The sequence below is a fragment of the Argopecten irradians genome, chromosome 4, assembly GCF_041381155.1.
Source record: "Argopecten irradians isolate NY chromosome 4, Ai_NY, whole genome shotgun sequence".
Taxonomy (NCBI): domain Eukaryota; kingdom Metazoa; phylum Mollusca; class Bivalvia; order Pectinida; family Pectinidae; genus Argopecten; species Argopecten irradians.
The window spans coordinates 10,458,081-10,480,634 of record NC_091137.1 but is presented as its reverse complement, the minus strand read 5'-3'; the positions used below and the strand labels follow the sequence as shown (position 1 = coordinate 10,480,634).

The window sequence follows — 22,554 nt, the reverse complement described above, 5'->3', positions numbered from 1 at the left end:
CTCAGACCTTGACAGACTTGTTCTCCAAGATAACATCAATAAAATGTGTGAATGGAAAAAACTGGCTGATGAAGCTGAATACATCAAAATGTAAATATCTAGAAGTAGGAACCACTCGAGGAAATCATTAATACCAGCTTTAACAGGACGGGAATAATTCGCAGATCATGTGCAGATACAAAAAGGTTACGCCAGAGAAAGATCTGGGAGTGTATGTAGAACAATCCCTTCAATTTTCAGTCTATGCTACTTACCAAGCCAGCACTAAAGCAAATAGGATGATTGGACTTGGATTCAGAACATTTTCCTATATGAGCCCTGAACTTAACTAGGTCACTGTGACCTACTTTTTTTACATTTATCATTTTACTGAACTGAACTTCACAAACCCAATATTTACATGCAAAATCTTCAAAAATTATTATCTCTATTCTAATATATACATGTAGTTAATTAGGACTTAAACAATGAAAATATGATTTTTTTCCCTTTGACATTTGACCCCTATACTTACCATGAGCGCAAAAAAATCTGATATTCTGAATAATATATAATATGCAGCTGACTCTCAGGCAAAATAATTTACTTATACTGAGTTTCCAACTTTCCGTAAAACGGCCCAAAGTGATACCCCTCCTTTGCAGCAAGGATAGGTCCAAAATTCGGATCGCTAATTCAATCAGAAAATTTACTTTGACATGATAATCTACTCTGAAATTTGAATATTGGTGGCAAAACTGCTTTTATAAGGCTTGGTTCAAGAATAACATAATTGTAGTATATTATTTAATGAAGTTTAGTGACACGCTTATGTTTTTACAGTTTTGATAAATTCATACAAATCTTTCAGATTAATACTAATTTTGTGAAATATCACGGTATTATTATATTATCTGCTACCTGAATTAAGCTGACTCTTAAATATGTCAAATTGAATATCCCTTTATTCCTACTAACATTAAATATTGCATATTGTCCTGTATGATATAATAGAAAAAATAACATTACTCCTACCGGGGGGAGAAGATGGGAAGAATTCGTTCAATCGAATCCTTTGAAATTGGTTGATATTTCTAAAATTTCCTTTACAGTAACGAAAAATTCTAATCTTCAGTGGTTTCAATATAAATTATAGCAAATTCACTCATCAATTTTACTTTGAAATGACAATTTACTTCGAAAAGATAATGTGTTACAAATTACAAAGGTACGTGTACTAGTACAGAAGACCTTGTAAATATTACGAACATGTGTTACAATTTCATTATATATATATATATTAAACACCTCCCGATTTTTTCATTTACATGTAATCTGCGTAAACAACCAATTGACAAGATGTCGTTATAAAATGACACTAAATCCTCTAAACTATAGAACAGCCAACCCTAGATCACTGCCTATTGTTTTGATGCTGTCAAGGTATCACACCTTTACGCCTGGCTGCACACTGCTACATACCGGTATATATATATATATATACACCCCGTGGTGTCGAAATGTAAGATACCTAGATGCGGTACATGTCCAATTATTATTGAATGTAGTACATATGTTTTTTAAAAATGGCTTGCATTTTACTGTAAAAGCAAACATGAATTGCAAATCGAAGTGTGTGATATATGCTATAATTTGTTCTCGTTGTGGTGATTTTTACATCGGCCAAACTAGTAATGAACTTAGAACACGTATGACTGTTCATAAGCAACAAACAAGAGCGGATTCTCTACGTAATTTGAATGTCAATAAGCATGTTCATGATTGTGCAGGTGATCAATTTAATGTTATACCTTTATATCAATTACATTCTTCAGACTCTGTTTTGTTCGAAAACAAAGAAAATCAACTTATAAAAATATTAAAACCAACTCTCAATAGGCCATAATAGAAAATGGCGCAACTTCATATTATTGTTATATAAACGTGTGTACCTTGTGACGTAACGCTATTTGTGACGTCATTAATTTGTTCTTTGAAAAATAAACATTTCTACTCCTGAATAGCCATCATGAAATGGTGAATGTACAAGAGGAAAGTCGTTGACTTTTATTTTTTATATATTCAACTCTACACGGACACGTACTTTTTTCTTGGTTTATATATATATATATATACATAGATAGGTGCACGGGGTTACCTATCCTGAAATTTTTTTAAATATTTTTTCTTGCAAACCCAGCTCCCTACCGTTCCGAGCGATCGCTGTAAATGAAAATGTGTATGAGCAAGGAAGGTACATGTATATGACGTACATGTACTTATAATCAGTGGAATGAGAAACGTGTGTTGAGAATGTGTATTACAGTATTTACAGTAAAACCTCTCTATTAAGATTACCAAGCGGCCTGAGTAAAAGTGTTCTTAAAAGTGAGGTGGTCTTAATTCTGAGGTTAACTACATTCACACTTCTGCACTACTGCTACATTATAGGTTTCATCTCTGACGACCAAGAACAGTAACTCTGTATCGTAGCTGACCGGTACATAATACATGTGCAGTGTTTTTGTTACATGTACAAAATTCAAATTTAATGAAAAATATAATATATTAATGTATATCATATATTAATGCATGCGTATCTAATCAAAACCAAGAATTTACAAATATTTCTAATTTTTAAAGGTCATATAAAGACTATGCCATTTATTTCTAGAGCATAACCATACATTTTTCATTAAAAAAAGTTGATGGTGTGTGCTTATTTAAATCTAAAACTGAATTTTACTGAAGTTATTGTTGACAATCCAAATGAAAATGCTTTTATAGACATAATTTCTATTATGTTCTAAATATATAATTCAAATATATATTGTTAGTTAAATCATCACATCGTATCATCTGAGGTAAATGAGAAACTGTGTAGTTTTAAAATTGGTAATGACCTGTGTAAATTCCAAAATATTTACGTAAATCGTTTTCAATTATCCCGCCACGTGCAATGACTGGTCAAATAATAACTTACGATCACAGTCGGTAAAGCGTTGAAAGACTTCTGCGCAATAGTCAAGCGTATTTTTAAACAATGCAAACCACCGATTGATAGATATTCACATGTTTACCCTCCATGTTTCGATCTTTTTTCACCTAAAGAAAAGTGCAATGGCTTTTATTTCATCGGGCCGGATATTTTTACCTAAATGTTAAGTTAAAACAATACGCAAATTGTTCATGCACATCTCAGTCTACATACTATTTGCTGAGTCCTTTCGATGTTTCATTTTCAAAATATCAAATTGTATTTTTGACACCTGTTAAAACTTTATTTGATAAACTTTCTTTTTTTTTAACAAACTTAGCTGTTGGAAAAATGCTGTGCTCCATAGGCACCAACGGTTTTCTTAAAAAATAACACAATATAATTAATTTAAAATTTTCTGGATGGAATAATCTGTTCTAAAGAGGTAGATATGATAATTTTCTCGATGTTTGGCAACTTGTTTTTAGAAGTCAATGTTACATAAATAAAATCAGGCATCGATCATATATTGACAAAAATTGAACCATTTGAAAACGAACGTTTCAGCCGAAACTGAGTGCATAAGTAGTCTATTCCGTAAGCAGTTAAAAAGTACTTGAAAAATTCCACATGCATGTGCAATCGGTTGCCCGTCCCGCCATGTTGTTTTTCTGATTTGTCCCTAAGTTTACAATATGCATGTTCATAGGAAAGCGGGGTAATATAAAAGAAAATGAAACTCACTTCAAATACTTTCCGAGGATAAGAATTACCTGTAGCCGGTTAAACAAGAATTATTAATGTCTTATCGGACGGGGCCCTGGCATAAGAAATCGACGGGCAAGATAGGGCGCGTATTATTTAAGTTATATATAAAATTTACGTTTATATAATTATGAATTTTTTTTAGGGATTTATTGCTTCCAACGTAGCCAATCATAAAATGCACACGAGCTGTATTGATTAAATACGCAATATATTCAGAGTGGTATCATAATTATATACGGCCGGGAGAAGCATTGGATAGTTGCTCAGTTGCATCTCTTTTCTCGTTGACGATAGTCAGACCTAGGCATCAATACATGATCGGTTTTTGTTAAATACAAATGTGAATGCTTACAGACCAATTAGCTTCTCGGTTCGCGTTGAATGTTAATATTTACCGACTTATCAAATGTACGCGTCAATTAAATATCGACATCAATACAAAATAAATATAATGTAACTAACATAGTTCAGAACTGTTAGTATTCGATTTGTAGAGTTATTTTTCGCGGGCTGCTTTTTTTGGGTGTTACTCGCGCCGGCTGGCAATATATGGTTCAGAATTTCTCTCTGATTAATGTGAATAAACTTACACATGTACATGCATACGATTTTAATGCGGACTCGTTCGCCTTATTAATCTTTCTGAACAAATAGATTTGAAATGCACAAAGGTCTGCACATATTTTGAAACTCATCAATTATATCATTTGTTCGAAGTCCTTATCTCTTAAAGATTGCTCACCGTGACGATTGTAGTTTTTTCTCTATCAAAAAAACAGGAGCATTCGAATTTCACTTTCAGTTTATAAAAGTTTGAAACTTTATCATTACAACCATTGAAAAGTTTGAGCGATAATTTTACTTCAAGTTAAAAATATAAAAACCAAGATAAAAATTGCATCCGAAAAAATTACTATCCGTCGCACTATATCCTATATGGAATGAAGTAGTGATTGGCATACTTGAAACCAAAGGAAAATTATAAATTATCTTATGTTATTTATTGTGTTAATTAGGAATTTAATTACAGATTTTGTGTTAATTTATAGAGATTAAACACAAATTATATTGTTTTTTCACAAATCTATGAATGACTATTATCATTATGCTCTAATCGGCTTGGAGCATCTTTAAAAATAAAGAAAATTAGTGAAGTTATCGATTACACCTATCGGTAAAATTTGATTAGATACTTCATTTGGGTACTTGGATTGCTATGTTGAAGATATATAGAGACCAGAGGCGTTAGAGCTCTATACCAACATGTTTCTATATCTAATAAGCTCTTATTTGCTTATATATATGTAATACTGTGACACAGTATTACCTTGTATAATATATATAAAAGAGAGATAAATGAATATAGAGAGAGAGAGAACTATCTATTAGAGCCTAAACCCCTGTGCTTATACCGTATCGCTGTACCATTCTCTTCGTTCCCCCATCCACCGCTATCATTTATTTACCGAAATGATATACAATGTATCTCGGTTCTGATTCTGTTTTTCCTATATCATTCTTAGTTTATTTATACATTTTAGAGTGATACAAATGTGCGAATACGGTACGTTCAAGATACAAAATCAAAGATTTTCCGTCGATTACATGTAAGACACATGCTATACATGTACAGATGACGTCACGAAGAATAAATGTTGTTTGGTTTTCTGTTTGGAATAAAATGTGATTTGAGACGATACATTGTTTTTTATTTCAACGATTCATATAATTCTATTTAAAAACTTCTGTTAAAATATCTGAAAATAGACATATAGCACATGACCTTAAACGCTACATCAACAGTTTCGGGTCAAAAGTCTTTCCGCATTGTTAAATTTTCCTATATATTTGTTTTATTTTCATTTTATCTTTGAATTTTTCTTATCTCTTTATTAGTGGATTTTTTCCAAATTCATCTATATGTTCAGCTCATTATATTTGCTTAGTTCTCCAATGTTTATTTTTTTAAGATATCATTAGTTTTGTGCACAACTCAAAGCTGACACCTTCCTTTCCTTGTTATGCTAAACATGGCGATGAAGATGTTTTTTTTGTTTATAAAATATGTTTTTTCTCAAAAGAATCAGTGACGAGAAACTATGCAAATATCATGAGCTGAAAGAGTAGAAAATTTCCCATTAGTATGTCAAATTTGGTAAAAATTCACTTGGCTAGGAACTGTACACAAACATGTACTTTTATCAAACTACCCTGAAAAAAGTGATATCCGTTTATCTACGAAAAAGTCGATGTAATAAAAACACCTCTCCAGATAATCTTCAAAAAATCTCTGAATCAAAGTAAATTACCAATCTCCTGGAAAGAAGCTATTGTGAATCCAATCTTTAAAAAAGGCTTAGGAAAAGACCCTAACAACTAAAGACCAATTAGTGTGATTTCGGTCCCATCGAAAATTATGCAGAGACTTGTTCGGGATGAGATCGTGAAATATATGAACGACCTAGATCTCTTGTCAAATACCAACATGGTCTTAGATCATGCAGATCGTGTCTCACCCAGCTTTTAGAATCTATGGAGAGATGGATCAGTGAATTGGACGCAACGTAGACATTATCTATCTGGACTTCACGAAGGCTTTTGACAAGGTGTCGCACAAACTACTATCGTACACACTACAACAATATGGGATAGGAGGAAAATTACTAGTCTGGATTAAAGCCTTTTTTGAGGACATGACACAAAGAGTAAAGATTAATGGAAACTTGTCTGACCCCCTACCGGTGACTAGCGGGCCGACACTTTTTCTTGTCTATGTAAATGACATGCCAGATATGTTCAACTGTACAATCAAATTATTCGCAGATGATACAAAGCTGTCATATGGAATTCACTCAGACCTTGACAGACTTGTTCTCCAAGATAACATCAATAAAATGTGTGAATGGAAAAAACCTGGCTGATGAAGCTGAATACATCAAAATGTAAATATCTAGAAGTAGGAACCACTCGAGGAAATCATTAATACCAGCTTTAACAGGACGGGAATAATTCGCAGATCATGTGCAGATACAAAAAGGTTACGCCAGAGAAAGATCTGGGAGTGTATGAAGAACAATCCCTTCAATTTTCAGTCTATGCTACTTACCAAGCCAGCACTAAAGCAAATAGGATGATTGGACTTGGATTCAGAACATTTTCCTATATGAGCCCTGAACTTAACTAGGTCACTGTGACCTACTTTTTTTACATTTATCATTTTACTGAAACTGAACTTCACAAACCCAATATTTACATGCAAAATCTTCAAAAATTATTATCTCTATTCTAATATATACATGTAGTTAATTAGGACTTAAACAATGAAAATATGATTTTTTTTCCCTTTGACCTTTGACCCCTATACTTACCATGAGCGCAAAAAAAATCTGATATTCTGAATAATACATAATATGCAGCTGACCCTCAGGCAAAATAATTTACTTATACTGAGTTTCCAACTTTCCGTAAAACGGCCCAAAGTGATACCCCTCCTTTGCAGCAAGGATAGGTCCAAAATTCGGATCGCAAATTCAATCAGAAAATTTACTTTGACATGATAATCTACTCTGAAATTTGAATATTGGTGGCAAAACTGCTTTTATAAGGCTTGGTTCAAGAATAACATAATTGTAGTATATTATTTAATGAAGTTTAGTGACACGCTTATGTTTTTACAGTTTTGATAAATTCATACAAATCTTTCAGATTAATACTAATTTTGTGAAATATCACGGTATTATTATATTATCTGAATTAAGCTGACTCTGAAATATGTCAAATTGAATATCCCTTTATTCCTACTAACATTAAATATTGCATATTGTCCTGTATGATATAATAGAAAAAATAACATTACTCCTACCGGGGGGAGAAGATGGGAAGAATTCGTTCAATCGAATCCTTTGAAATTGGTTGATATTTCTAAAATTTCCTTTACAGTAACGAAAAATTCTAATCTTCAGTGGTTTCAATATAAATTATAGCAAATTCACTCATCAATTTTACTTTGAAATGACAATTTACTTCGAAAAGATAATGTGTTACAAATTACAAAGGTACGTGTACTAGTACAGAAGACCTTGTAAATATTACGAACATGTGTTACAATTTCATTATATATATATATATATTAAACACCTCCCGATTTTTTCATTTACATGTAATCTGCGTAAACAACCAATTGACAAGATGTCGTTATAAAATGACACTAAATCCTCTAAACTATAGAACAGCCAACCCTAGATCACTGCCTATTGTTTTGATGCTGTCAAGGTATCACACCTTTACGCCTGGGCTGCACACTGCTACATACCGGTATATATATATATATATACACCCCGTGGTGTCGAAATGTAAGATACCTAGATGCGGTACATGTCCTATTATTATTGAATGTAGTACATATGTTTTTTTAAAAATGGCTTGCATTTTACTGTAAAAGCAAACATGAATTGCAAATCGAAGTGTGTGATATATGCTATAATTTGTTCCCGTTGTGGTGATTTTTACATCGGCCAAACTAGTAATGAACTTAGAACACGTATGACTGTTCATAAGCAACAAACAAGAGCGGATTCTCTACGTAATTTGAATGTCAATAAGCATGTTCATGATTGTGCAGGTGATCAATTTAATGTTATACCTTTATATCAATTACATTCTTCAGACTCTGTTTTGTTCGAAAACAAAGAAAATCAACTTATAAAAATATTAAAACCAACTCTCAATAGGCCATAATAGAAAATGGCGCAACTTCATATTATTGTTATATAAACGTGTGTACCTTGTGACGTCACGCTATTTGTGACGTCATTAATTTGTTCTTTGAAAAATAAACATTTCTACTACTGAAGAGCCATCATGAAATGGTGAATGTACAAGAGGAAAGTCGTTGACTTTTATTTTTTATATATTCAACTCTACATGGACACGTACTTTTTTCTTGGTATATATATATATATATATACATAGATAGGTGTACGGGGTTACCTATCCTGAAATTTTTAAAATATTTTTTCTTGCAAACCCAGCTCCCTACCGTTCCGAGCGAATCGCTGTAAATGAAAATGTGTATGAGCAAGGAAGGTACATGTATATGACGTACATGTACTTATAATCAGTGGAATGAGAAACGTGTGTTGAGAATGTGTATTACAGTATTCACAGTAAAACCTCTCTATTAAGATTACCAAGCGGCCTGAGTAAAAGTGTTCTTAAAAGTGAGGTGGTCTTAATTCTGAGGTTAACTACATTCAGAGATTTAAATACACTGTACATTATAGGTTTCATCTCTGACGACCAAGAACAGTAACTCTGTATCGTAGCTGACCGGTACATAATACATGTGCAGTGTTTTTGTTACATGTACAAAATTCAAATTTAATGAAAAATATAATATATTAATGTATATCATATATTAATGCATGCGTATCTAATCAAAACCAAGAATTTACAAATATTTCTATTTTTTAAAGGTCATATAAAGACTATGCCATTTATTTCTAGAGCATAACCATACATTTTTCATTAAAAAAAGTTGATGGTGTGTGCTTATTTAAATCTAAAACTGAATTTTACTGAAGTTATTGTTGACAATCCAAATGAAAATGCTTTTATAGACATAATTTCTATTATGTTCTAAATATATAATTCAAATATATATTGTTAGTTAAATCATCACATCGTATCATCTGAGGTAAATGAGAAACTGTGTGTTTTAAAATTGGTAATGACCTGTGTAAATTCCAAAATATTTACGTAAATCGTTTTCAATTATCCCGCCACGTGCAATGACTGGTCAAATAATAACTTACGATCACAGTCGGTAAAGCGTTGAAAGACTTCTGCGCAATAGTCAAGCGTATTTTTAAACAATGCAAACCACCGATTGATAGATATTCACATGTTTACCCAGTTATTTAAATATACTATTTAAATCTCTGGTTTACCGCAACAAAATAAATGACCTATATCTTTTGAAATGAGATGATTGATATACAGTTCATCATACATATCTGAAATAAGATCAACATTTCATACATTAGAGAATTTTAATTCCATTGGCGTTACATGTATGAACAAGAATTGCCTAAATCACTCGATCTTGCCACCAGGGCTAACGAAAGAACGTTGTGTTTCTTGTGGTTTTGATCACATCAACTGCAAGATAACGTTAATCACAACAAGTATACAAAAATATTATGATAATTAACAAAAGACTGACTGATGTACCTGCGGACAGTTGTTCACGGGTCACTGCGTGCAAGAATGTGAGGCACAACGAGGTGTGAAGTCACATTTGCCCGTGGTCGTAATCAAAGGTCAATTAGTGTTAATTTTGTGGTCGTTAGGACTATGACAGAAACATATACATGTATACATATGTATATATGTTTCTGACTATGAAGTCTTGTTGTATTACTGAAGTGACCAATACAAAGACATCGGGATGTTCGTAATTTTGAGGTGGTAGTTAGGTGAGGTGGTACATGTAGTTCGGTGAGGTTTTACTGTACATGCTATACTTGTGTATATTTGTAACAGGCTAGTTGGAATAAACGTGTTTTTTATCGCTTAAAACAAGGAGTATAAATCCGTAGGTCACGTGACCGAGTTGCCAACCAATATAAAGTATGACTACCTTCGAGTTATTACTCGGACAGCCGAACGCGCAAGGTTCTTACTCGATTATGCTAGAGCTAAAATAAAATGTCTAGCAATAGGAGATTTCAGAAAAGATGGCGATGACGTCACACAAAGGTACATCCGGGCGCTCAAAGGTACAACTCTGTATATCTGTACACATTAACATGGTGGGAACACAGCCGCTTCGATTTTTGTTTACATTTTATTGTAATAAATAGTACGACCATCCGAGAATTGTTACTTTATCTTAATTTCAAAAGGTGTAAATAAAAATATGTAACAATAATATACAGATATAAATATATGGTATTCATATATTTTACGATGTTTATACTCCATTTTCGGCCGCCACGAGGAAAAACACGGTCGCCATTATGTGTAAACATTGACAGAATATTGCAAATATCAGCTTGAAATTACAAATTAAATTCCAAGTTCCGCAAATATTGAAATTTTAATAAGCGATCACTGTTTTCTTAGTCTTACTTTGTAAAACACCTTAAGATGTGTGATTGTCACCAAATTAAAGTTTGCTTTCGTAGATCACCCCAAGCGCACGGCAGCCATTACGTACAGTACTGCCGAGATCTCGAATTTCGCCCTTTTTTAGAGTCACAAAATTACGTATTCTAGATAATTTGTTCGTCAGAAATTTTGGATTTTAGCTCATGACATACAAATGAGTCAGTTTTTAGTTACTTTTTATCGTATTTTTAAACAAACTTTTAGTATTTTAGGATTTTCGAAGCCGTGCGCAATGTGTCCTGGTCGGCATTTACAGTATTACGATCTGCATTCATAAATCTAAATGTAGTCTATCTAACATGCATTCAAATTATTTTAAAGTAATATCACTTCAATTTGAGACTTCACTAGCAGTCCATGGAATAAAAGCGACTGACATTAAAAAATAAACTCTACAGCATTAAAACTGAACGATTTCACCATTTTAATTTTCGAGATCTCGGCAGCCATACGTTTACGTAAACATGTACATTGCGTAGATCTGCATATAAGTGTAACACAGTGGTTTATAGCATTCCTTTAAAGCAAGATATACACGGAAAAGAACGAAATATATATGTTTTACGAGTACTTATTGAGATATGTGTTGGTAATTACGTATTTATATTATTAAATTCCCAACTATGGGCTGTGTCCTGAGGTGATCTACCAGCAAAGGCTCCATGCACGAGCGGCCGTGGTCTGGCAATGTGGTTCACATTTCGTTATATTTAATAGTATTGTGAACAAGTTTTTCATGTATAACAGAAATGTTACACAATAAAATCAATGATCTATTCATAACTTTTTCACAACAAGGATTTCTACCTGTGAAGAAAAAACGGGTACTGTGACGGCCCGACACCGCTTGGCAAGCTGGCTTCAACACTCTATCTACACAAATTGATATATTCAGCAATAAACAATTGTAAATACAAAAATATAAATGTCTGTAACCTCTGAAACAATAAGAAACAATTTTAAAATCGGAATTTGCAAGTATGAATGTGCATACTTTTGTCAAAGTATCGATTGTGTAGCAGCGATGTACGTATCTGTTATTGTTTTTATTAGTCGCCATACTGTGTTTGTACCTTTGAGGACCCGGATGTAAACTTTCTGTGACGTCACGCCATCTTTTCTGAAATCTCCTATAAATAGACAACTTTTTTCACAAGCGCAGATACTGGATTTAAATTTCCCGGCTTTATTTATCAGAATGCGATATCATTGGCTAAGCGACATCACGTGATCGATGACCCCTTTTTCCGAGTGTAAACCCCATAGGGGCCAGATAAAATTTTCAGCTGACCGCCATCTTTAATTCCTCCAGCCGTTCCAGAAAACTTCTACATATAGATAACAGAAAACATTTTCAACCCTCCCACCTCAACTCATACACTATAATTTCATGCAACTGATTTCTTGAGATGTGGATTATGCAAACTGTTGATATTTAATTTTGTTTGCCATATAATATAAACTTTTGATGTCTATATGTATAAACTTTGGATGTCTATATGTATAAACTTTGGATGTCTATATGTGTGTTTTAATGTTGATAAGACGCTATTTTACACTATTTTCATGTGTATATTGATGTACGTTTGTCATATGGACATCTTATTTGTATGCTTGTTAGCTTGTTCATAGGTGGGCACTTATTTATAGGCCGCACCTTTACTCACAGAAAATACAAGTTAAAAGTGTTAAATAACCTAAAAATAACTTTTAATAAATATTCGGCCATCCAAAGATGAGGATGAGCCATTTTCCGCCAATTCCTTGTTGTGTCATTTTCTCTGAGTATGTAGAGATGTTAGGGTTGAACACGCAGAGAAGTGAAAAAATAGATTTTATAAGGATGGTGAAGGTCAATTTCAGAGCCCTTGTAAGGCGGAACGAGACTGGCTGTTTTCATTTATTAGAAAAAACCGATTCGGCCGTTTGTTAAAGTCATTGTTTCAAGTATAGATCATCATTATACAAGCTTATGCGGGCTTTGTCACTGCTCGTTTGAAATGATATAAAATCACAAGATCTGCCTTTAATTCACAGTCTGACAGAGGGTTTGACATTTCTATAAATAACCTCAATCATACTCGAGAGTTGCCAGTCGAAGGTAGCCTATATTATTGATTTTTTGTCTGCAAATGCACTTGATAAAACAAATTTAGATGACACGAGTGTATATGATGTCTACACCCGTGGGTATATTCAAGGTACAGCCTTTAACAACACCGGATTACGTGCGTTTGTTCATTTCTGTGTCGATAGTTATCAACTTACCTGTATTTTTTTCACTGTATGTTTCTACTAAACTCAAGCCACTGTTATTGTTCTGACCAGTGTGATGTCAGCCTGAATGACCCTATTGGACGGTATGCGCAGTATTGAAAGACATTAGTTGACACGATAGGCTGTAATACGGTCGGTTATATTTATTTCATCAGTGGTGTACCAAATTTAAACAGACGAACATTTTTTAACATGAAAACTTGTAAGAAAGTACAGTGAAAACATAGGCATATGACAACATCAACAACACCACAAGTATGTATACCGTAGAGCATTAACTATCACCGACGGCGAAGATTCTATCTAACTGGGTTATAATTTATCGTAGTATTTACATTGGTCGACTTATCGATGTTTTACTGCAAACAGAATTTAGACTGCACAGAGGAAAAGAAACAGGTATTACTTAAATGGTAAAATATCTTTATTAAACATTGAATATTTTTCAGAAACAGTTGTGGTTAAAGAACATGTATTTGTTATGGTCACCAATTTATGATATAGCGTCAATTTACAATGCTATATGGTCAACAATTTATGATATAGTGTCAATTTACAAAAATGCACAATGCTATATGGTCAACAATTTATGATATAGTGTCAATTTACAAAAATGTACAATGTTATATGGTCAACAATTTATGATATAGTGTCAATTTACAAAACTGTACAATGTTATATGGTCAACAATTTATGATATAGTGTCAATTTACAAAACTGTACAATGTTATATGGTCAACAATTTATGATATAGTGTCAATTTACAAAAATGTACAATGTTTTATGGTCAACAATTTATGATATAGTGTCAATTTACAAAACTGTACAATGTTTTATGGTCAACAATTTATGATATAGTGTCAAGCATTTCAATTTTGTTTTCAAGATGATATGAATATGTCTAAACACTGATGTTTGCAAGTTAAATTCACAGAGAGAAAAAAAATAATAAATTCTGTATTCTTAACATGCTAATAACGTCGAAAAAAAATTAAATTCTTGCTTTTTATGTTACGTTATAATAAATGCGATCAGTAATCCTGCAACATTACTTCCAGTTTGAGGAGAGAGTGTCTAGGGATTCCCAAACAAGATCGACAGTCATGAACAATCTTCGCGCCATTTTATGTTTTGTCCCAGTAGCAGTCATAATTGTGTAAGTGTTAAACCTTTTTGCATCTATTTAAAGCATCATATAGTACAGTACCATGGACATTGCTATTTCTAGTTGTTAACTCTTGAAGCAATGTACATGTACGTAGAAAATCCAAGGAACAAGGATTAACACCTGGTAGCTGCTGTGTGTGGGTTTCACAACCCAGAAGTGGAGAGCAAGAGTCAGAATAACGTTATTGGGCACTTGTAAAAGTATAATGCAATCACATTTATTACGTAGACATTATCGGAGGGCGCAGTACATAATTGAAAATGATAATCCACTATCTCTCACATCATGAAGTGAATATGTTTGTACTGTATCTTTTCTTAATTCATACTCTTTTTTTTAATTTTTATGTTAAGTTTTGGTAGCATTCGTGCATGTTATGATCTTTAAAGTTTGTTAATTTCCTGGAATCGGAGTTCATACTTATCACTTTATCGAACTACTACAAAGAGATGTCTGTCACTGGTACCTTTATTCATAGTATTTTTTGTCTATGTGTTACAATAAAAATATTCGGACGGTATGCATACTCTCGTTCACTTTGATAATGTATATCCTACAGGCATTGAAGTAATTCTATTTCTTTATAGTGTCTTCTTTAATGTCGATGAGGTTTAGATGGTGTAGAGTAAAGCTGAACGCTGAGTTGTGGTTTAAGTACTTTATTCCGTATGACTAATATGGCCCAGTGCTCAAGGAGCACTGGCAAAAAGTGACTACTATAAAATGGTTTCGATGGCGTTTATATAAGCCAAAATGTTTGTGTTGAGTAATATCTGTAAATCAATGTTAGTCACAGAGTCATTTTAAGTTACATCAAATGCTGACCATTAGCAGACATGATAAATCACAGTCATGTGTAATTGTTCGGTTAAATAGCTTTCATTAATGTCTGGACAACATGGGCTACGAACATGTACAGTTAAAACATATAATATGTATTTCAAGGGTACAAATAATATATCTAAATTTTAACTTTTCCATATTATATCACAGCATATCATAATACTAATGAATAATACTACATATTCAACGAGAGTAGGTTTGTCCAAATTGTTATATCATGTTGTCACCAATTTGTGATAAAATGTGAATTTACAATGTTATATGGTCATCAATTTATGATAAAGTATCAATTTACAATATTATTTGGTCACCAATTTATGATTTAGTGTCAAATTGTTATATCATATGGTCATCAATTTATGATATAGTGTCAATTTACAATGTCCTATAATATATTCATAACGTAAAACAGGTAAGAAAGTAATATCTTACGGTCTAGAAATAAACTGTTGCTTTTCTGGCGAATATCTCCTCATTAAACAAAATCTTTTGATATTTTCACTTAATATTGACTAATGAAAATATCGTTTTGAGAGGAAAAACCTTTTCTTTTGAAAAAAATCAAACCAAAAACATGATATTAAAAACATTTTTTATTTGTAATTGTTTTAGCATAAATTTGTTCCATTAGATCATTCTTGGATGTTATTTTTCCTCGAACTTTGTCCAATGTGTTGAACTAAATTAGCGTCCGATTCAAAAAAATGTAATAAACAGAATAATCCTTGTTTCTTGATGAATAGCAGGTATATTTCGTTTCCTGCGGTGGAAACTGAAATTTTTCATTCGTGCTTTACTTGTGGAAAATATCAAAGTTTCCATGCCACTCGATAAAATATAACTGTTATTCATCAAGAAACAAGAAATGTCGTCTATGTAATCAAGTGATTTGACGCCCTTCAAATTATTAAGTTTAATTTGCGGATTTTCGATAAAAGAAGCGGAACTATATCAATTAACAGTTTAGTTTTAGTACTCATAAGGTAATTAGTTGCGCATAGAACTGTCATAAAATATGATGATTTCAGTAAATAAATATTTAATTTCTATATTTTATTTATTAATTTTATATTTCGTCATCGCGAGGCAGACGGCAGTAGATGTAGGTTGAAATAGTTCATTATCACCGTATTTCGATCGATCGGCTAAAAACGGCTATAATTGTGGTAGAAACAGGTCACATGGCTCGTAGTCAATGAATATAAAATTTAATCCACATTTGTAAGTTATTTTTTTAAAGTTACAAAAGGCATGAGCTTTCTAAATCGTGTGGAATAAATTCCATATGCAACGAACTACTGTTTGTGTAACCTCTATTTCCACAGCTAGGTTTTTGAAACAAAAACTTGTAGCTTGGACAAAATGTGTCTCTATATTCCTGTTTTATATCGGTTCCTGCATTATTGTTTGTTTCAGTAACATATACCTGGTAACACAGTATCGGTTATTCTCCGTTATACCATACCCACGTTTGCCACTCGACATTGCCAAGAGAAACGCTTTAACTCGAGACGCATTACCTATAAATAAAGCTTATAATGTGACATCACTAACTGCAGAGTATCTGCGCAATGTGACGATCTCCAGCCGTTTTCTCTCACCAGATTTGACGAAGGTAACAGTCGTACCGCACCCTGATGTCATACGTGTAGGTGACAGTTTCCAGGTGAATATTCAGCTTTTCTGTACGGACGGTAAACCAGTGAATATGGGCGGAGACTACCTAAAGATGTGGTTAAAGGAACCTGATCTACAGGCTAATGTCAATGGTCATGTCAAAGACCACGGAAATGGGACGTATACTGGGGTAGTATTATTACCATGGAAAGGTCATCCAGAGGTCACTGTGTCAATAGCCAACACAAGACACCATATATCACTGATAATGCGGTATCTAGAGGAACACGGTACTTTGAATACAATGGCTTCAAAGTTTATAGACGCATCTGGAAAATATATGGAAGATTTGGTATGTTCTCCTAAACCGGACGTAGACCTTGAAGGTTGTGGTTTTAGAGACAGATGCAACTCCACCAATTATAATTACGGTTTACCGTGGTTTTGCTGCAAACCGAAATCTAAATTCCTCACTTGTGATGACATCAAGACCCAAGAGAGCCGTGACCACACCTCTCTCAGTAAAATAGCAGTTGATGTTTCTAAGTAAGTATTGCTCGGTTCTGTTATTAAGAATTGACAATGGACAAGGGTTAAAAAGCATTGTACTATAGTCGATTCAAAATACCGACAGTAAGTTATTTATTTTATACCGGCACTCTTTACATAGTTTTTTACCGCGGAAATCATTGTCTATTTGTTTCTAAAGGTTTTAAATAGCATTTTGAGATGTTTTAAATCGAGACAATGTCATGGTTCTGTCGTGTATGACAGCGCCATCAGTGTTTTACATATACATAGTTTATTTTGATCTGTCTCGCTTTAATGGAGCTTGAGTTCAATAGATTAAGAATAGATGGCTTGGATGTAGATATGCATTTAATGCATTCGTTAAAACTCTGTTTAAATGAAAAATTGCTGTCAGTTGGAACAGTGATTTTCTGATGCTCTAAATGAAAAAAGCAGGTAAATTGAAAACATACATTCACTACATAATGTTGTATATATATTGAATACGAGAGAGGTATCTTGTAAATAAATATGTTATAACTCGCAGCATGAGAGCCAAAATAAACCCATGCCCAATTTGAGGGTATAGAGTGTATATAAACTAGTATGAAACAATCATATTATTCACATTATATAACCCGCCAATGATATGCAGGTCCTTTCGTGTTTCAGGAACCATAAACATATCAAAGTAATGTCAGTCAAGACAAAGGTTTTAGAAGGTATGTAAGAACATTGAAAACAGTCCTGAAATAAACCCAAAGGAACTGTATTTACATAGCACTGTCAAAACTTGTATATATACACAGTCAAAATAATAATATTTTTCCGGTGTATGTTTGCTTGTATGAACGTCATTTTAACGTGTAGGGATACATTGACGGTGAATGGCATTTAGACACTGTTTCAGCAAATATACAATATATATATAATAATGTTATAAATGTTTGAAATATTTTATGAACACCAGATAAGAGAAACTCACTCAGAGTTCAACACAGTCCCATGAATAACGGAGCGCAATAATCCCTAGAAGAGGTTGCAGGTAAGACAGATATGTTGTTGCGCTCTGGAAGGTTACACAATATACTGTGAAAGCTGGATCGGTTCATGGGCTCTTCCAACTGTACGTATATACCATTGCTGTTAACAGAATTGTTGTGAAATGCCTGTCCAAATATGAATATAAGAAATAACTATTATTGTTTGTTGTTTACTGGTGTATAAATGGTATAAATTGACGGATACTGTAACGTAACATGCGTCAGCCCCATGTAAATTATCTTTAAAAAGTCATTGATATACAGTAAGCAACAAAACATAACAAGAATTTCTTACATACATTTGGGAGAGGAGGAAAGAGATGTTTTCAGCAAACGGTCTTTTCACAAAGGTAACAAATAAGACAGATGCCATTGTTTATTTTGTCAATCGTATCTATATGATTAACATCTAATTTGGTGTAGGTAAAACGTTCGTTTTCGTATCTTATTTCTGGAGCTATTTGTAAATATTCAGCTTAAGCATACGTAAACAGCTTCATGATTGGATAAGTTTCCAGATTTAGATGATAAGCGCTATAGAAAAGCCGGATTTTTCCATAGTGGTACATCTAATTTTCCTTTGTTTTTATACCAAATTCTGCTTTCTGATTTGTAAATTCTTGGCGCGTAAATCCAGCGTTATAGTGATGTCACTGATTTCGACGTTGCGTATTGATTTGGAAAAAATAATCATTCGGGAAATTAATGGAATTGTACATTTAAACGTATTTCATTGTATGATGCAGTCTGAAAAAATAATTATTTCAAGCATTGATCTCACTATTTGGTTTTTAATTCGTCGGATCATGAAGAAAATGCATGTAAAGTTTGTGAATCCAAATGGCCAAAGAGAAAGTCAGATTTAGTATAAAAAGGACGAATCATTCTCTGTTACAGGGGTAAAGGGTAATGGACACTTGATGTCACCTCCGCTTCCATGTCGTAACCATCCACCAGGCGCTACCTGGCAGGAACAGACACCTTCCGGATATTACTATAAGAAATCCTGGGTAAACCTTAAATGTAAAAGTGAAGTAATCGATTACAAGTCATGTCTCAAAAACAGAAACGTTGTAGTACTAGGAGATTCGAACAGTCGAGGAGTGTATGACATCATAAAAGAGCGAACCAGCGCTATAGAGCAAACAAGTCATTATACAAAAGGTAAACCTTGGCATAAACTGCTTAGGGCGCTGAACACAGAATCAAACATTGACCTGATGTGGGCTCCTCATAATCCGCCATTTTATGTCGGTCCGCATCAGTCATTGGACACGATGCGCTCCGTTGGAAACTGGCTGGATAGAGTATCTCATGACAAACCTAATGTAGTCATCATACATCTATTTTATCATCTCACCAGGACAACCTTGTCTGTATTTCGCGCTTTCGTCAAGGACGCACGTGCTGGCGTGGATCGTTTGCTCGCACGTGATCCAGGCTCAACCGTGATTATACAGGGCCCACATTCAATAACCTTCAAAAAGGTATTGGAACCAATTGACTACTTACGGCGATGTCAGGAAGATATTTGGTATCAAGAGTTTCTAGGGAGCCACGAAAAGGTCTACTACGTCAGAAACTGGGATAGAACATCAGGAATGGAAAATGTTAATATGCATCCACAAGGTCAAGCTATGTTGGATTTAAGTAATGAAATGTTGTCTTATTTCTGCTAAAGATGTTGATAAATATTATTGTGTTAAGGTTGGGTTCTCGCGTATTTACGCTCAAGTTCCATTCCCCACCGCAAATACATTTAATTTATATATTGTCATTTTCTGGTCTTAGTCAAGTATTTGCGTTAAAGCTGACAATGCAAGTTAAAAAAAACCATGCATTTGAAATTTAAAAAAAAATAATAATGATTTTTTTTTCAAAGATTGTTTCTGAGATATTCCCCAGTTATGACAGTGTCGTATCCAAGAAAGTGGCAGCCATTTTTCTTTTTGCTCTGCTGAGTTACCTTAACTTGTCAACCTCCTATATAAAGCAAGGAACTTGACACACGTGCATCATTTCAAACATAGCTTGCCTCGGATACACACCCCGATATTGCAAATAACAAATGTCAAACTGAAAATAAACACTGCACTCACCTGATAAGGTTTCATTGAAATAATACATAATTGTGTTGTCAGCTAAATCCCAAAATATATCCAAAACGAGCTTATGAAACACTGCAATATACACTAGGTTTTACACGTACACCGACACGTGTGTGTCCTTGCATTGGTAGTTGTCGCTTGTTCGGGACAGGTAATCACGTGCACATGACCAGTCGAGTACATCGGTTACGATAATATACGTGGAGATATGTGGACGGTTTATCATTTGGATTTCTATTCACTTGTGTGGAAATTTTATTTTGGCAATCATGTAAATGACAGCTTAGAGGACTTGACGTATTTTGTTGCCAAACAAGCCCCATATACCTTTTATAAGTAAGTGTTTTGTTTACGTAACAGTAGGCGATATACAGTGGACAACTGCTAGGTGTGTATGTACGTGTATGGACTGAGCGCACGTGTGTCGATTCACGCACTTTATATAGGGGTCGGTGAGAGAGCACCGGATACAGATAGAGCGAAAAACAAAAATGGCTGACCTCGATAGGGGGTTGTCTCATAAACGATTCTTGGAATACAAGTGTGCATATTTAAAAAAAAAATCTCAATTAAAAACTTTTTAACTTGCATTGTCAGCTTTAATGACAAAAAGTTATTGAAAGACGTATGTCTATACCATAATAAATATAAACTACTGCAAGCAACTTTATGCTTTCAAACTCAATAGAATGCACAGGGAGAATATTAAAACACGATTATGTTTAAATGTCAGTTGGTGATTACTGCTGTCAACTCTTCAGCGACCCACACAATTACTATAACACACAACTCCTTTGAATCGTAGCTGATACTATAATACAATCTTCTCATACATTTATGACGGCACCATAAAGATAAAAGATACAATACGTCTTTTTAATCATGACTAATAGTAACTTATAACCATTACCCCCACTCTCTGAAATTTCATCTAGTTATAAAGCATTGCAAATATTTGTAAAACTACGCCACCCGAATACATGAAAAGTTACATTAATGCGTAAATGAAGAAAATTCAATTTATCAGAACGAAAACCATTCTGCATTCTATAGGTTTAGTTGACGTGAACATTGTCACATGCAATTGTGATATATATGTCCATAATCAAAAAGAAGGCATTTCGGCTGTGAAAGATAATATTTTGTCAAATGAATGCCGATCACTACCGAATAACAACATCGAACCTGTAATAAGGCTAACACAACGTTTCTGTCGGAGTAGCCCCCCTTTAATCATACAAGCTTCAATCAATTTAAGGCAACACTAATTTTTTAAACCGAATAAGAAAGACAACTTCTTTTTACATTTTATTGTAGAAGGAGTAATTTCAAGCTGTTAATTGGATATAATATAAGCTTAAGGAAACCAAGTCGTATTTAATATGAAAGGCCTACTACTTTCTAGAAACAAACATTAAAAAACATAGGAAAATTTTAGTCGACGTTCAGAAAACACCAATGTAATTGTTTCTTTAATTTTGGATCAGAATATGAGCATTGTTGAGCTTTTCTTTTGAGTTTTACCTATTTCTATTTTTTTTCGGCAATAATTATTTTCGGTATTTTTGTGGTGCTAAGGATGAAATGTGTTTCTAAGGTACAAGTATATGGTAACTAGCACTGTTTTTTTAATTTCCCAATATAGATCTATAGACATTCCAACAGCTTCAGTGTTGCAGACGTCTTATCAAAGCTGTAAGCACCTTAGATATTATATATAATAATGATGACATATTTCTGTCAGTGGTTGCTAAGGAAAAGATTTGTTGCCAAGGTGCATGTTTTGGATAACTTATATGCTTTGCTATTTCCCTATGCCATTTTCTTGATTGTAGCAGTATTATTGTTTTTTTTATTAAAAAGTGAACACAGATATGTTGCTATATGGCAAGAATTACCAATTGATGTTCTACTAGTGCGATTTGGCTGAAACTTGCATGAAATGATCCTGACATGGTCCCGACAAAGTGTTGTTATTTTTCGGGTCCATCCAAAATCCAAGATGGCCGTCACAGCCGCCATCTTGAAAACACATATTGAACTTCTTCTCTTCTCAAGTTCTACTAGTGCGATTTGGCTGAAACTTGCATGAAA

At 33.5% G+C, this 22,554-nt stretch overlaps 1 protein-coding gene across 2 annotated transcripts; it reads left to right on the top strand.

The window, feature by feature from the left end:
* Positions 1–13,094: 13,094 nt before the first annotated feature.
* Positions 13,095–20,456, top strand: LOC138320569 (NXPE family member 3-like). 2 transcript variants are annotated; one of them, XM_069263625.1, is made up of 5 exons: positions 13,095–13,570; positions 14,230–14,327; positions 16,599–17,345; positions 17,982–18,031; positions 19,250–20,456. In XM_069263625.1, the coding sequence occupies exons 1-5, from the start codon at positions 13,523–13,525 to the stop codon at positions 20,029–20,031; spliced, it is 1,725 nt and encodes a 574-aa protein (XP_069119726.1). In that variant the 5' UTR covers positions 13,095–13,522; the 3' UTR covers positions 20,032–20,456. The 2 variants fall into 2 exon arrangements, with proteins under 2 accessions (XP_069119726.1, XP_069119727.1); XM_069263626.1 differs by having other exon boundaries at positions 13,095–13,584.
* The last annotated feature ends 2,098 nt before the right edge of the window (positions 20,457–22,554 follow it).

Coding starts and splice junctions, on each gene's coding strand:
- LOC138320569 (XM_069263625.1), top strand. CDS start 13,523: ATGTTTTACTGCAAACAGAATTTAGACTGCACAGAGGAAAAGAAACAG. Junction 14,328..16,598: donor CCAGTAGCAGTCATAATTGT/GTAAGTGTTAAA, acceptor TGTTTGTTTCAG/TAACATATACCTGGTAACAC. Junction 17,346..17,981: donor ATAGCAGTTGATGTTTCTAA/GTAAGTATTGCT, acceptor TTCGTGTTTCAG/GAACCATAAACATATCAAAG.